We start from the raw sequence: 14713 nt of genomic DNA, 5'->3' as shown, positions 1-14713 counted from the left end.
ACTGTAACTGTACAGTGCACAATAATATTAATATTATTTTAATAACTTTAAATTTAGAAGTCGAATTTTCAAGCACTAAGATGCAGCTTTAATGGTATGTGATTCGAATCTTAAATATGCTAGTTAATTATAGATTATTTTTTGAAAAATCAGATACAATTCCTATTATATGTGTAATGGATTTTTAAGCTCATATAGTAAGATAAGTAATATTTTGTCAGTAATTTGTAAGTAATAAGTAAGATTTTGTCAGAGCGTGATCAAGAAATGATATCCGCAAAATCTCGTACTTCAATTGCAACAATCTTGATGTCTTTAAGCATAAGATAACATATCATACACAAGAAAGTATTGAACTAAAAAGTTTAAAAAATCCTTACTATATCATAGTTTCTACACCTTGCAAGAAAAAGCTAGAACTATTTTCATTAATTTCGAATGACAATAATTATAGATAAAAATCTTAATTTTTGAGGGTATGAATTCCTTAAATAAAAAATAATAATTTAAATATTGCTCGCAATTATTTATTTATATGGTGTAATATTTTAACAATTTTATCGTAATTTTTACTGTCAGTATTACATTAAGTCATTGAAAATAAAAGTGAAAATTAATTATTTTCAACAAAAATCAAGATTGAACTATGCTATCAAATTGCACAGCATTTAATAAAGATTAAAATCCTGTTTTCAAGGAACAAAAATTGGTAATCAAAATCAAATGAAGTTTATGATCAGAATTTTTTTTTTACCTTAATTTTTTTAAAATTATTACTTTTTCTGCTAATAAACAACTTAAGAAGAGAAACTTTGATATAATATGAATTTTTATGTCTTTCATACAATGTTTATACAATGTTAATGTATTTTCATAAAATCCCTAAAATAACCGACGACTTAAAAAATAAACTAAGAAACAAGAAAATGGACAAATTGCTGCATTTTGTTTAGAAAACCAGAAGCAATGCTCTTAAATAACCACCATTTATAGCAAAAACTTCAAGAAATGATTAAAACTTGATTGAAGAGCTTTCAAATATTTCAGTTAGAATGGTCTGACATACAATAGAAAATATTATTTATAGCTTTGGATCAGCAGCGCCGTCTATTGGCTAACTTTTTAACGAATTGTGAAAGTTGGAGATTACAATCTCTTGTTTCCTAAGCAAATCACAGCAAACACATTTCTCCTTTGACTTTTGTCTTTAAATCGTGGGTTTTTTGGGGGGAAGGGGGCGGTAACGCATCAGTAAAAATGATTAGAAGTTTTTTTTTATAGACATATATTTTTATTTATGAACTATAAAGCATTTTAAAATGCATTTGAAATAGAAATAATTGATTTGAAATCATGCAAAAAAGCGAAACCCTTATCCTTTATATAAATAATACAAGAATTAATAATTGGAATGGACCCAAGTTTTGGACGGATTTATAAGGGCTGTAGGTGACAGTACATTCTGATCACCATACGAAAGTAAACAAATAATTATACATAAACAATTTTCTTTATTAAGCTCATGAAATTCAAGAGATTCTTCAAATGGAAGAGCTGCATACCCGAAAACATTTAATACTGACTTGACAGAATTGAGCAAATTCCCCGATCGAATTCAAAGATTAGCTTTGGCATCATAGGCTAGTTTCTAAGCAATTGAATACGGAAACAATGACAGGGAAACTGGAAATTGTTTTAAAAGTTGCTTAGGTCAAATATGGTTATTTGAAATTTATTCCTCCTACGATACAAGCTTTACCTGCCATCTTGAATTTATGATGAGAGAGAGGTCAAAAGGGAAGAATCTTATGTGAGATATTGTTTCCTATGCAAAATTTTACGATGAATAAAATGAAACGAAATTCACGCCGATAATTTTAATAGTTCAGAAGTAATCAGGATTGTATGTGTGATAATAGAGGGATTTTGCATATAAGTTTGTTTTACGTTAATCGTATCACTAGCCTTATTTTCTACTCTTCAGTGCAATTCGCGTATGCGCTGTGAAGCTCAAATAACGTTAGCGGAAACCATAACGCTTTGCAAAATCTCTCTAATATCTAAGTAAACAATTATATTTTTTATACACAAAGCCCGTATAGCTTCTAAACTATTAGTTTTATCAACTTGTTTTTAGTACAATCTAGCGTAAAAAAGTACATGAGACTTGTTAAGATAAAAGTACATAGACGTGTATATAGGCAGTGTTTCTCACCGTGGACTGGTTGTTGATTGTTAATATTTTAGATTGTTTTTATTTAATAATTTTAATTTTACTGTATTTAAACATGCTTTTAAAATAAAGTATAATTAAATGCTTGGTATTGGTGTGGCTTTAGCTGACGTTTCTCAGCTCCCGATTAACCTTTCGCCTATGGAAAGTCGTACAAACTTGCGAGAAATATACCACAATAAGTTAAAATGGAAATAATTCAATACAACTTGGGCAGTTCGGTGGCATTTGATCCACGGACCTGAAGTGGTCCACGCCTCGGGGGCTGGAGACCAATGGAGGTATAAATCAAAATTTGTACTTTTTGTACGTTACGCATACTAAAACCTTTGCAACTAACTAGAAAACTATTGATTTAGTTTTTGCTTCATTAGATTTCGGGTAAAAAGTATGTACGAAGTATTATTTTACCTGCCTACATGTTAATGTTCAAGTTTATCTCTTTGAGTCAATTCAAGTTGGTAGGTAAAGTTCATCTCGGAGGGATATTGCAGATATTCATATTGAGCCTAAACATAAAATTAAAGGAAAAAAATAATTCCAGATTTCCCTTTATTATTTCTGTATTTAGCGTTTTTCAATGACACATGGGAACTAGCCTAGAAGCGTAGTTTTATCGTGATATGTTTGAACTTGACGTATGTGACATGCTGCACAGCATGCTGATATCATCACTAGAAACTTCTCCCCCAACGGGAAATACTTTGATAAACGGAGCAGTTCTCATTATTATTTCCACAGCATCGTGCCTACCAAGCTCTTTTAATTTGTCCAAAAGACATTCTATAGAACTAGATGGTTCTTTCAGCCATTCGCGCATTATGCGTGCTGTTGGGCTTTCAGCAGGGTTGTCACCAGGATCCAGGTGGGGTAACATGTCAGTCAGTCCAAATAATACGGCCAGCATACACCAGTCCCGTCCTATAGGTTCAGGTGGATCCAACACCTGGCACAATTTCTGTTGTACAGGTAAATGTAAATTCGAAGCATGGAGCTGTGGCCCTAGAATAACTCCACCGGTGTTATTTGTCGAACCGATAATATCTGGACATCCAAGGCAGATGACATCAGCCATGGATTCTGTCAAGGACCCGTCTGGTGACCGGACTGTACCGTCTAGGCCGTTCTCCAGAAGTGTGGTCAGTAGATGGTGGGACAGATGACTGGTTGGCTGAATAAAATGTTGGCACAAATGAGTAGGGCTGATGGCGTGTCTTTCGCAGAGGAGACCAGGGCACATTTCAGTTAGTGTTTGATCAATGACTCCCAGAAGACTGGACAGGAAGTAAAAACTGAAATAATCGAAAGAATTTTAATGAAATTACAATGATTTTCGTAGATTGCTTTTTATTATGAAGTAATGCAAGAGTCTAATCGAAATTGCTAACATTTTTATTTAGGTTTTTAGTTTAATAAATTTAATGTTTACTCTTTATTATTTTTTTAGGAAACATGGAAATTTTATAAGTGAATGAAAAGAAAATAGCGCATACCTTTGTCGAACTTTCTTAAAACAATTTTGTAATGGAGTAAACGAGTTTAGCTAGTTTAATAGACACTACGTATTCCTTTACGTTTAATTTAAAAAAAAAATTTCAAGTGAAAAACTGTTTGGTTAAAGAATATTAATTTTAATTTAATAGATCGTATATAAATATGAACTGACATTCGGTAATATTATACGGTTTGAATAGGTGATTATTAGAATCACCCTTAAATATCATTAGCTAATAAAACTGGTTTAGATTTTTCAGCTATGACTTCCTTAGTAGTGATTCAGTAGATTTCGTTTAAAAATTATGTCTAAAAATTACTCAAAAATATTAAAATATTGGATGTTATATGTGATCATTTTAGGAGAAATAGCAATCAAAGCCCCGGGATCTTTCGACACCTGCATTGCACTCTATCGACATGCTAGGCATCGGTATACATAAAATAAATGGGAATTATACTTTGATGAGATTTTCTAACAACAAAGAATGATTGAAGAGCTCAGTGAAAGAAGGTTCCACGTGGCAAATAATATCTTATTTTAGCCTCATTGAAGAATACAGTATTGATTCATCTTATAAGTCATTACATTTTACCCATCTCAGTAGTTGAAGTCATGGACTTTAGATGTTTTTGGAGTGGAAGAAGGTTCTAAGTGCATTTAGCCCATCCATTTTAATGCTTATTAACTTAATAATTATTTATCGAATTTACAGGATTTTTGTTTTATTTGATGATGAAGACGCAATTTGTCTCCAAAAGGGACATCTTGAAGCTACACGGCATATTCCGACTGAAGGGTATGTATTGAAGCTATAGGACATATTCCAAATGAAGGGAACATCTTGCAGTTTAAAAAAATAATCCGACTGAAGGGTTCAGCAACAAACAGTCGACGAGTAACCTTACAAAGTCTCTCTTTTGGCATCAAGTTAAAAAGTTAAAAGATAAGAATGATACAACGAGTGTTAAAGATTTACATATTATACGAATTGGAAGCTTAAAAAAAAAAAAAAAAAAAAAAAAAATACATTTAGGTAAATTTTGAAGTTAAGTTACTAAAATGTCTTACGTCACTTAGCTCTTCAATATCAAGCAATAGAAAAAAAAACAACCTTATAATATTTTGTGTTGTGATTTACCTTTCTACTCTCATGAAGGAAGGGGCTCTCACTTTGACATCTACAGATTCACCGAATTCTCCCAGAGTGATTTGTCCTTGGATACTGCTGCACATGAAATTACTACCCTGTCTCCACTGCTGTAAAGTGCAATCAGTGGAAACATGATTCTGAGAGTACCTTCTTAACTGAACCTGCAAAAAATAATGTCATTTCAACTTAATGATTTAATTTAACATTCGAAAACCAGTAACTATTTTATAACAGTCGTTGAACAGCCGATTAAATTTTCAGGTTTATCATTTCCAATGTTCAACCCCGCAGCCTTTTAATTTTGAACCCAATCCAGAAGACAAGGGAGCTCCTGTATAGGGATAAACTTCCCTTCGTGGAGCACTTTTTGATGGAACTAACCCGCATTTGCGTTACATGGAGAGGGAAACTGCGAAAACCTCCCACAGTTAGCCTGACGGCAAGAAGAGTCTAACCCATGATCCGTCTACATTGAAGATATTTCACATCTGCACTGTGGTCGGTGCTAGTCGAGTACGGAATTCGTGTCGACCAGCCATGGCTGGAACTTGAACCCGGTTCACCTCATTGGGAGGCGAACGCTCTATTCCTTAAGTCACCACGGCTCCTGGCTTACTATTGCAATTAAAATAAATTTCACTCTCAATCTTTAATCTTGAGCCCCGATGGCCCAGGGGATAGAGCGTTCGATTTCCAATGAAGCGAACCGGGTTCGAATCCCAGTCGATATGAATTCCGCATCCAGCTTGCACCGACCACAGTGCTGACTTGAAATATCCTGAGTGGTAGACGGATCATGGTTTAGAGTCCCCTTGCCGTCAGGCTAACCGTGGGAGGTTTTGGTGGTCTTCCTCTCCATGTAACGCAAATGGGTATTAGTTCCATGAAAAAGTCCTCCACGAAAGCAAATTTCTCCCAATACTCGATCCAGGAGTTACCTTGTCTTCTGAATTGGGTTTAAAATTACAAGGCTACTGAGTTGGACATTAGTAGTCATAAACCCATAAAATTGGGTCTGCTGTTCAGCGACGGTTATAAAATTAAAATAAAATCTTTCTCTCTCTCTCTCTGTTTAATCTTAATAATCTTTATCTCAATCTTTAAATTTTCCTAAATAAGCTAGAGTTAATATCGAAAACCATGATTGGCCCTTACCTCTTTAGATTGGTTCAAATCCTTCTTTGACTGTCCTTTATATCATTAATCAGACTCTCATATATGAAAATATCATCAACTGTAAACTGATCATAGGTTAGAAGGTTCGACTCTCATTGATTGTCGTATTTGGATTGTTCTAATAACTGGATTTTTATATTATTCTAATAAACATTTCGCAGCGATAACGCTTATGAATGCAACCGTCGCAATAATACGTTAAAAAACACTTTGCAAACACAGTTGGTCACTATCTTAAAATCTGTCGCGTATCTATCTGTCGTGTATCTATCTGTATAGTATCTGTCACGTTTGATTTAAAAAAAAAATCAAGGATATATGCAGTGTCTCAACTACATTACGTAAATCGGTAGTTCAACAACTATGATGAAGAGTTTAAGAAAATTCATTTATTTCATCATTATAAATTACCAAGATTTTCAATGTAAAAACTGACACTAAGCACCTTTCATAGATGGCAAATACCGAGTGATCCAAGAATGACCGATGATTTGAAAAATCCATTAAAATAAACCGGAAGAAGATAGACATGTATAATTTGCTGCGTCTTGTTTAGGAACCAGTTTTATTTGTATCAAATTTTAAAATTATTTACAAAAATCGTTGACAGGTTACGTTGGTTGAAGAAACTTTAAATCAATATTTTCCGCAGCGTGTCAATTCATTCTAAATGATATAGTATTGTTGTAGTTGTTGTTGTAGTTCATATACGCCGCACTAGAGCTGCACAATGGGCTATTGGCGACGGTCTGGGAAACATCCCTGAGGATGATCCGAAGACATGCCATCGCAATTTTGATCCTCTGCAGAGGGGATGGCTCCTCTGCTTTGGTAGCCCGACGTCCTGCTCGCGAAGTCGAGCACTTTACGGTAGAACAGTTTAACGAGGACCCATACCGCACACCCTCGGTCCCTACGNTGTGAGGCTTTTTTTAAACAATTAAAGAGATACAGAAAAAAAAATTATACAATTTTTTATTAAAAAACAAATAATTAAGTAATTATTGATGCATAACAATTAAAAAATTGTTTAATCAAACAAGAATTGTAATCGTCTTGTTTGCTGTCAATTGAATGCAGTCAATTTGTAAAATATATTCATAAGTCGATCACCCGAAAGTTATTTTTTATATAAACTGTCAAAACAAGATTTTTTTCTTGGGCAGATATCTAAGCGATATTTTTAAATTTCATTTAATAAAATATAAATAATATTATATCTTCTATTAGTTATTTAGTTTAACAAAGGTGTATAGCACAAACTCACTTCTCACAACAGTAAAACTTCATCAACACAATAAATACCAATGTTAAGCGTGCACAAACACGTTAGTATACGAAACTACTGTTTGTATTTATTTGTGTTTCAAAGTCAGTAGCTATGCCAGCGCCATCAATACAGTTTCTCGTGGCAAAATTTGCAAATTCGTACTTTTTTTTTTAAATATCTTGTTAACAACGAAGAAATCTTGAAAAAAATTAACAAATGAAAGTATATGTAATAACAAAACAAAATGTAATAACAGAATATTTGTAATTTTCTTTTTGGGGGGGGGGTATTTTTTGTTTGTTTGTTAGAGGTTAGTTTGTTGCCTTTTATATTATTCTGCCGGCTCCCTTGTTGAGACACTAATGAATGATCCAAACTTTAAAAGCGTGACGAACATTTTTTATATTTAGTTCAATTTTCTTCTACAAGTTATCAATCACTTTGAGATCTATGAATTTAAAGAATTTCAAACTATTTTCAAAAGGTGAATGTTACCTGCAATCTAGGAATAACGCACTTCAAAAGATGTTTATCGGCTGGCCAACTCTGTATCCGCACTCCTCCGTAAACAGCGTTGGTGTATCGAAGATCTCCCTTCTCCCACAAATAATCCTGGGAATCGAGCATGTTGAAACACGGGAACTCGTACTCAATGTCTCCGTTGCTGTCACATTGCGTACATAATTGTAGAGATTCTAACACCTGCAGAACACAAAACAATTTAATAGGAAATAGACAAGGGAAAATTTTGAACACAGGGTGTTCCGTAATTGCCGTCCTAAATGTATGTTTTTACATTCCTTTCAAAAAGCCGACCGGCCTGTGTATGTGTCAGGTAACTGGCTTTGCATCACAAAGGTTCTGGATTAGAATCCCGGGCAAGACATGGATGTTCTTTTATTCGCTGTAGTATATGTCCTTACTATGGGAGCAATGTTGGTCCACTTAATATGGTACCCCTGAAAGAGTGGCCAACAAATCTATCCTACAGATGTTGACGAAAGATCATTTCCCAGGTGGGCGTAGGAAAAAAAACATTTCTTGCAAAAATGAAACCAGAATTATGTAAGCTAATGGGAAAATATCACTGATATCAACAAATTTAACTGAAATAAGTCTAACAAATGATGTCGGCAGCTTGCAAGAGTCAATTTTTCCAATATTTATGGACAACAAATTTATATTTAATAGTTAGAAGAAAATAAAACGTCTTAGAAATTTGCTTAATCACAATGAGGAAAGTGTGATAGAAAAATCAAAGCCTGTTTGGCTGCCGGTGGAAAAAAAGAGGAGATAAGAAGCGGTTATTAGACATACACTTGAATTTTTTTCGGCAATCAAACTGGCTTTGATGTTTTTAATCTTGTATTTCTTAATAGTGATTTGACAGATTAAAATCCAAAAAGGATTTTTTTTTGCTTAAAAAGTATATAATTTTGATAGGTATGCAATTTTGATTTAATTTCATTTCTAATTAAGAGATTTAAAACATAGATATATATTAAAGAAGGTGAATAACTGGCTTTGATGTTTTTAATCCCGTATTTCTTAAGAGTGATTTGAGAGGTTAAAATCTAAAAAATAATGTTGTCTTTTTTGCGCAAATAGTATATAATTTTGATAGGTATGCAATATTGATATAATTTCATTTCTAATTAGAGATTTAAAACATATATTAGATACATATTCAGGGAGGTTATTACGGAACATTCTTCATATTTTTCGTTAGCAGTGTGTAATTTTAGATTGTGCTTTTTATGTCGTTTAAATTGGCTTAAAACAAAAACGTGTTTCAACCAAAACTTATTTTAAATATTTATATTGCAATTATGACTCAACATGCTTCAAAGGTAAAGAACATTAAACGTTTATATTACTTGTAAAAGATCCAAAGCATCTGTATCTGGAAAGAGTAACTGGATGTCATCTACGGTATACGTTCCAGTTATTTTAGCTGTTTCTAAATGTTCTTGCGAAAGCATGTGGCCAATAATGTCGACGCACAGCCATCTTGGATATAGCACTATAAGGTCTTGTGTTTCCAGCCTCAAAAATAACAACTATCGGAAAAAATAAATGCGAAAAATCAGGATTAAACAAACAATTACAGAAATGCTCTAATAAGTCATTGCTAATAACATTTTAGTTTTTCACCAATGTAATCTAATAGTTTTATTTTGAATTTTAAAAATGCAAACAATAGAGTAGTTTTAACCAAGTGTTTACTTTTGAAATAAAGTACAGTGCTCAAAAAATAAATAAATAAATAAACGGACTACTTCGAATAACTTTTGATCTAATGAACGGATCTTCACGTTCTAGGACTCAATCTTAATGGTTCGAGAGAATGACCTCAAATATGCCAATTAATTAGTGCAAGCGATACTTCAAGTAACGAAATCTGGCTCAAATATGTTCTTTCTCTAAATAAAAACACCTTTTTGTGATGGATTTGGATTTTTGACCATTAAATTGTAGCAGGTAGCAGCATTCTGGGACATATGGCCTCCGTAGTTTGGTCAGGAGAGCAATCCAAAGTTTGGACCCCTTAATAATAATTTTACATTTCAAGTATTTCACCGTATCTCGAGAACTATTTTAGGCGAATTTAAAAATTTTTGCCAACAATTATAAAATTCTTTTATCCAAAGATAATTTCCATGAAAAAAATAAATTTTAGTAAACATTTATTAATTTTTACAATTTTATTTAATAATAGTCGAAAAAATTTTGAATGGCAAGGTATACAGTTTAATGTAATTTCACATGGCAAAATACCGAATATGAGCAAAATCGGTCGAATAGTTTCTGACAAATAAAAGTCGTATACTTAAAATTCAATTTCTCAGGAGCAATCAACGCTTTTTGAATTCAAATTAAATATTTAATGCTCTTGTATTATCTGAAAAGTATGTGCCGACTTTTGCTAGTCAGTGATGTATGAGCAAATCTAAATATATCAGAATGATTGAAAAAAAACAATATACGTAGGGCATGTTCTTAATTACGGAATTTGAAAAAGTATTTCTTCCACTCGGATGATATTAAAGACAATGAACAAAAGCGTCCAGAAATAAAGAATTGAATTTGTCTATGATACTCGACAAACGATGTTAGAGCTCGATTGGGATGTTTCACCCCACCCTCCATATTCATAAAACTATTTACCTTCAGATTACCAACTATTTCGATAATTGCTATAAAATTCCTTGATAAAAAACCATGCCTAATTAATTCCTGTAATTATTCCCCGCCTTCAACTTTTGTGTGATGACACACATAGAAAAGGTTCGCAGAAAAACCTTAGAATTTTTACTCAGATTGAAATTTCAAGTTGACTAAAATGTACAAGGAATGTAACTGCATTTATATTATAATATAATAACTTTATTCAAAATTTAAATGTGCTGCGTTTTAATTTTTTTTCCAAAATCGGCACGAGCTTTTCAGACAATCCAATGTTTGGATATTGGGATATTCATAAATATTACACTTGTCACACACTTGTAAATATTATACACAGAGTTCTTGTATCGTTCAGAATACAAGTTTATTTTAGTTTATTTTTTTATGAACGTTAAAGTTGAATTATTAATTATTTATTGTTGCAATAAATTTAAATTAAAAATATTTTCAAAAATAGATTAAACTATTTTAATCAAACTTTGTAATAACACATTTAAACATGAATTATGTACAAGTATACAGGGCAAAAAACTAAATAACTTGAAAAACTTTTGATGTAAAGCTCAGATTTTAACGCATTAATGCTCAATTTTAGTGGTTCTAGGACCTAACCTTAGTTATATGAATTAATTAGTTCAGACGATAATTTAAGTTACTAAATCAAGCAGAAATTTTTTTTTCTCTCTAAATAAACAAACGTTTTTTTCTTAACGGATTTGGAATCTTAACTTCTAGTCACTATCTGGGAAATATAGCACCACTATTAAATAAATAAACCCAATAAGCTAAAGCGTAAGATATTACTTGATTAAAAGCTTCAAAAATATACAAATTGGAAAGGTCGACTGTTATTTCCAATTTGTATATTTTTGAAGCGAATGAAGTTTTTAATAAAATAATGTAGTCCCACGAGTTTGGTCAGGAGAGCTGGCGAAAATTTGGACCCTTCAATATTAATTTCCCTTTTCATGTACAGTAGAACTCCAATTTTTCGAATCAATTGAGACCGGACCCCATTCGGATAATTGGATTTTTTTTTAAAAAAATGCATATTTTAAATAATTACTGTATGTATAGTGGAAATGAGGAGAAAAAATGCTTTTAAGGATTTCTTCTAAGGATTCTTAAGAATTTCAAGGATTCTTAAGGATTTCAACAATTCTTCTGTGGGATGAGTTGGTGCATTATCAACAATCAAAAGCACAGGACTTCCAACAGATTTTTGGCTTTTTTTCACTTCAGGAATGAAAATTTCATCGTATCACTCTGTAAACAGTGCTGCAGTCATCCAAGCTTTGTATTGGTTTTTATAAAATAGGGGAAGTTTTTTGACATTTTTAAATGCTCTTGGGCGTTTTGACTTCCCTACAAACAGAAGGGGTATTTTATGGCTCCCAGTTGAGTTCGGGCAGTTAAGCACAGTAACGCTGTCTTTACTAGCTTTATGCCCTGGAGCACTAGGAGGCTTTGGCACTGCACTCTCTTTTAGAGGCTAAAGTGGTTTTGGGTAAAGCTTTCCATATTAGACAAGTCTCATCGGCGTTGTATAAGAAGTCGGAATCGTAAGAGGCTGCTATAACTTTAAATTTTTCAATAAACTCGTCAGAAACTTTGGAGTCTGCTGATAACTTTTCACCACTTAAATCTAGTTCACGAATACCATGTCTAGACTTAAAATTCCTTAGCCAGACATTACTTGCTTTGAAAGATAAATAATCCAGCTTTTCAGCTAAGATCTTAGCTTTTCCACAAATCTTTGTCCTATCCTGTAAACTTTCTCTGCATAAATCTTTTCTTGGCTTTACTAAAATTTTATTTTATTCATATAAAAAAAGAAAAATAAAGAGAAACTTATCTTTTTACTATATTTTCATATTCCCATAGGAATTCTGAAAGCGATTCGGAAAGTTGAAGTTCGGATAATTGGAGTTCTACTGTATTTCACTATATCTTGAGAACTTTTTCGGAAGGGAATCGAAATTTTATTGGATACAATAATAAAAAATGTTTCCAAAGATAACTTCATGAGAAAAATGGTTTACATAAATTAGTTTTTGCTATTTTATTTAATTATAATTGAAAATGTTTTGAATTTTAAGTTCTAAAATTTTTGACACCAGTTAAAAAAACAAAAGCAATTTTAAATAACTAAACACAAAATCGGTAGGACACGAAACTAACTAAACACAAAATCGGTAGGATATTTCTTAAAAAATCAAATTTTAAATGTACGAACTTTTAAAATTTTTATAACTCAGACAAGCTATTCAGAGCATAAATTTTGTCATTTAAGATTAGATTCTTTGAAATGATGTCAAAATTTGAATACCTTGCAAAAATTTATTTGCTATTATTAAAATAAAGAATAAAAAAAATTATATTATTATTAAATAATATTTTTTTACGCGGAATTAACTTTAGTTAAATGAATTTTCTTGATTCGAGACAAGGCGAAATTCTCACAAAGGAAAATTAACATTAAACTTCTGACTACTCTTCTTATAAAACTATTTAAACTATTTTCCAAATTGTGGCTCCCCTCGCTCATATTTTTGGTGTCAAGAATCTGAATCCGTCGAGAAAGAGGTATGTTTATTCAGAAAAAGTATGTTTTTGCGTCGATTTCTCAACTTAAAATATCAACACTAATTAATTAGGATATTTAAGTTTAAGTTATTTAGGATTGAGTACTAGTACGTGAAAATCCGAGCATTAAATCAAAAGTTATTTATGGTGTTCACTTTCTTTGCTTCCTGCAAATGAAAATTTTTAACTATATGATTTTTAATACCAAATTTGATTATAGTAGGTGATATTTTTGTAAGTTTCAAAAAGCAACCACAAATAAGATATTATGAGGATTTGACCTTAAGATAAGAAAGAATAAAAAAGGTGAGATTTCTTCATTAGTCTGAGTTTATTTAAAATTACATATGCAAAAGCAAATTATCACTCAGTAAAATTGTTGATTCTGTATCTGAAAATGAAGGGAAGTTGACTCATTATTCAAACAAAGCCTTCAAATATTGTATTTTATTTACCTCTCCCATTAGCTGCAGTTGATCAATCATAATTTTAATATGTTCGATGTTAGCCAGAGGATTGACTTGGGAGTGCACTAAATCACAGAATTGCTGATGGGACATAACTGGAAAATTAGTTGAACTTTGGCGCCATTTTTGGAGGTGGACTAGCATCGATTCTAATAATCCAGTATGTTTTGGCAGATCCTGGAAGAAAAAACGAAACTCATATTATACTTTGTAAATGGAGAGTACTACCATTTTAACTTTTTTATACTGTATTGTTAATAATTTGCTTAAAAAAGTTAATTTCGATAAAAAAAAATAATCTGTTTTTGAAAGTATTTATAGCAATATTTAGATATGGAATTATTTTGCATTTACAGACTTTCCAAGAATATCATAGGTCTAGTTTTTTCTTTTTCGTTTGGTGCCGGAAATTTGGAAACTGATTATTTTAACATATATTCGTCAGGCTGATTTCTTTTTTTTTCAGTTAGTATACTTTTTTAATTAAATGTCGATAAGGGTTTTAATCGGATCAAAGTAGTTCTAAGAGCTACCAAGGGATTGATGTTAAATTCATCGTCCTTTCAAAAGCAAAGACCAACTCGTACATAGATGTTATCGGAAGTACTCACAATAAACATTTTTGACGATAGACATTGTCTGAAGTACTCGTAAAATTTCAGCTGAATTATAAGAGGAGATATTAAGAAGAAAGATAAGCTATAGTTTAAGCATTTGTGCGTTTTTTTCTTAATTTTTTTTTTTTTAAGAATAAGTCTATAAGTAAATTATTGGTCATAAACTATTGAAGTTTAAGGGATGATATTTTATAAGATATTGTTTTTCATGAGGTTTCAAAATCTGTAAATAAATATTATTTCCTTCCGTTACTTTTAATAATAGTGACACTCAAAAATTTAAAAACAGTTTGCCCTTTGATAATGCTGCCGTGCAATTGAAGAAAACCACGTAAGGGCTTCACGATTGATTCCGAGAAAAGTGGCTTGACAATTATTTTCCTTTTATTGCCAATGCTATGAATGTTAAAATAGAATATCAAAAAAACTGATGAAACAAAATTTATTTTTGAAATTTTTTTCTTGCAATATAACACATGTAGCTTGCCACAAAAATATGCCAAATATATGAACATTTCAATTTTGTATTT

General features: G+C 31.8%; 1 protein-coding gene across 1 annotated transcript in view; it reads right to left on the bottom strand.

The window, feature by feature from the left end:
• Window positions 1-1393: 1393 nt before the first annotated feature.
• The window catches only part of LOC107437276 (death-associated protein kinase 1), a 105414-nt gene continuing 92094 nt past the window's right edge, over window positions 1394-14713 (bottom strand). The window contains exons 16-20 of the mRNA XM_071177634.1: window positions 13555-13743; window positions 9205-9387; window positions 7823-8029; window positions 4870-5042; window positions 1394-3525 (exon numbers count right to left, since the gene is read on the bottom strand). Of these exons, the coding sequence (XP_071033735.1) occupies window positions 2847-3525; window positions 4870-5042; window positions 7823-8029; window positions 9205-9387; window positions 13555-13743 (1431 nt within the window). The 3' untranslated portion in view covers window positions 1394-2846. The remainder of the gene's footprint in view (window positions 3526-4869; window positions 5043-7822; window positions 8030-9204; window positions 9388-13554; window positions 13744-14713) is intronic.

The sequence above is a fragment of the Parasteatoda tepidariorum genome, chromosome 2 (assembly GCF_043381705.1).
Source record: "Parasteatoda tepidariorum isolate YZ-2023 chromosome 2, CAS_Ptep_4.0, whole genome shotgun sequence".
NCBI classification, from domain to species: domain Eukaryota; kingdom Metazoa; phylum Arthropoda; class Arachnida; order Araneae; family Theridiidae; genus Parasteatoda; species Parasteatoda tepidariorum.
This window is presented reverse-complemented; position numbering and strand designations above follow the sequence as displayed.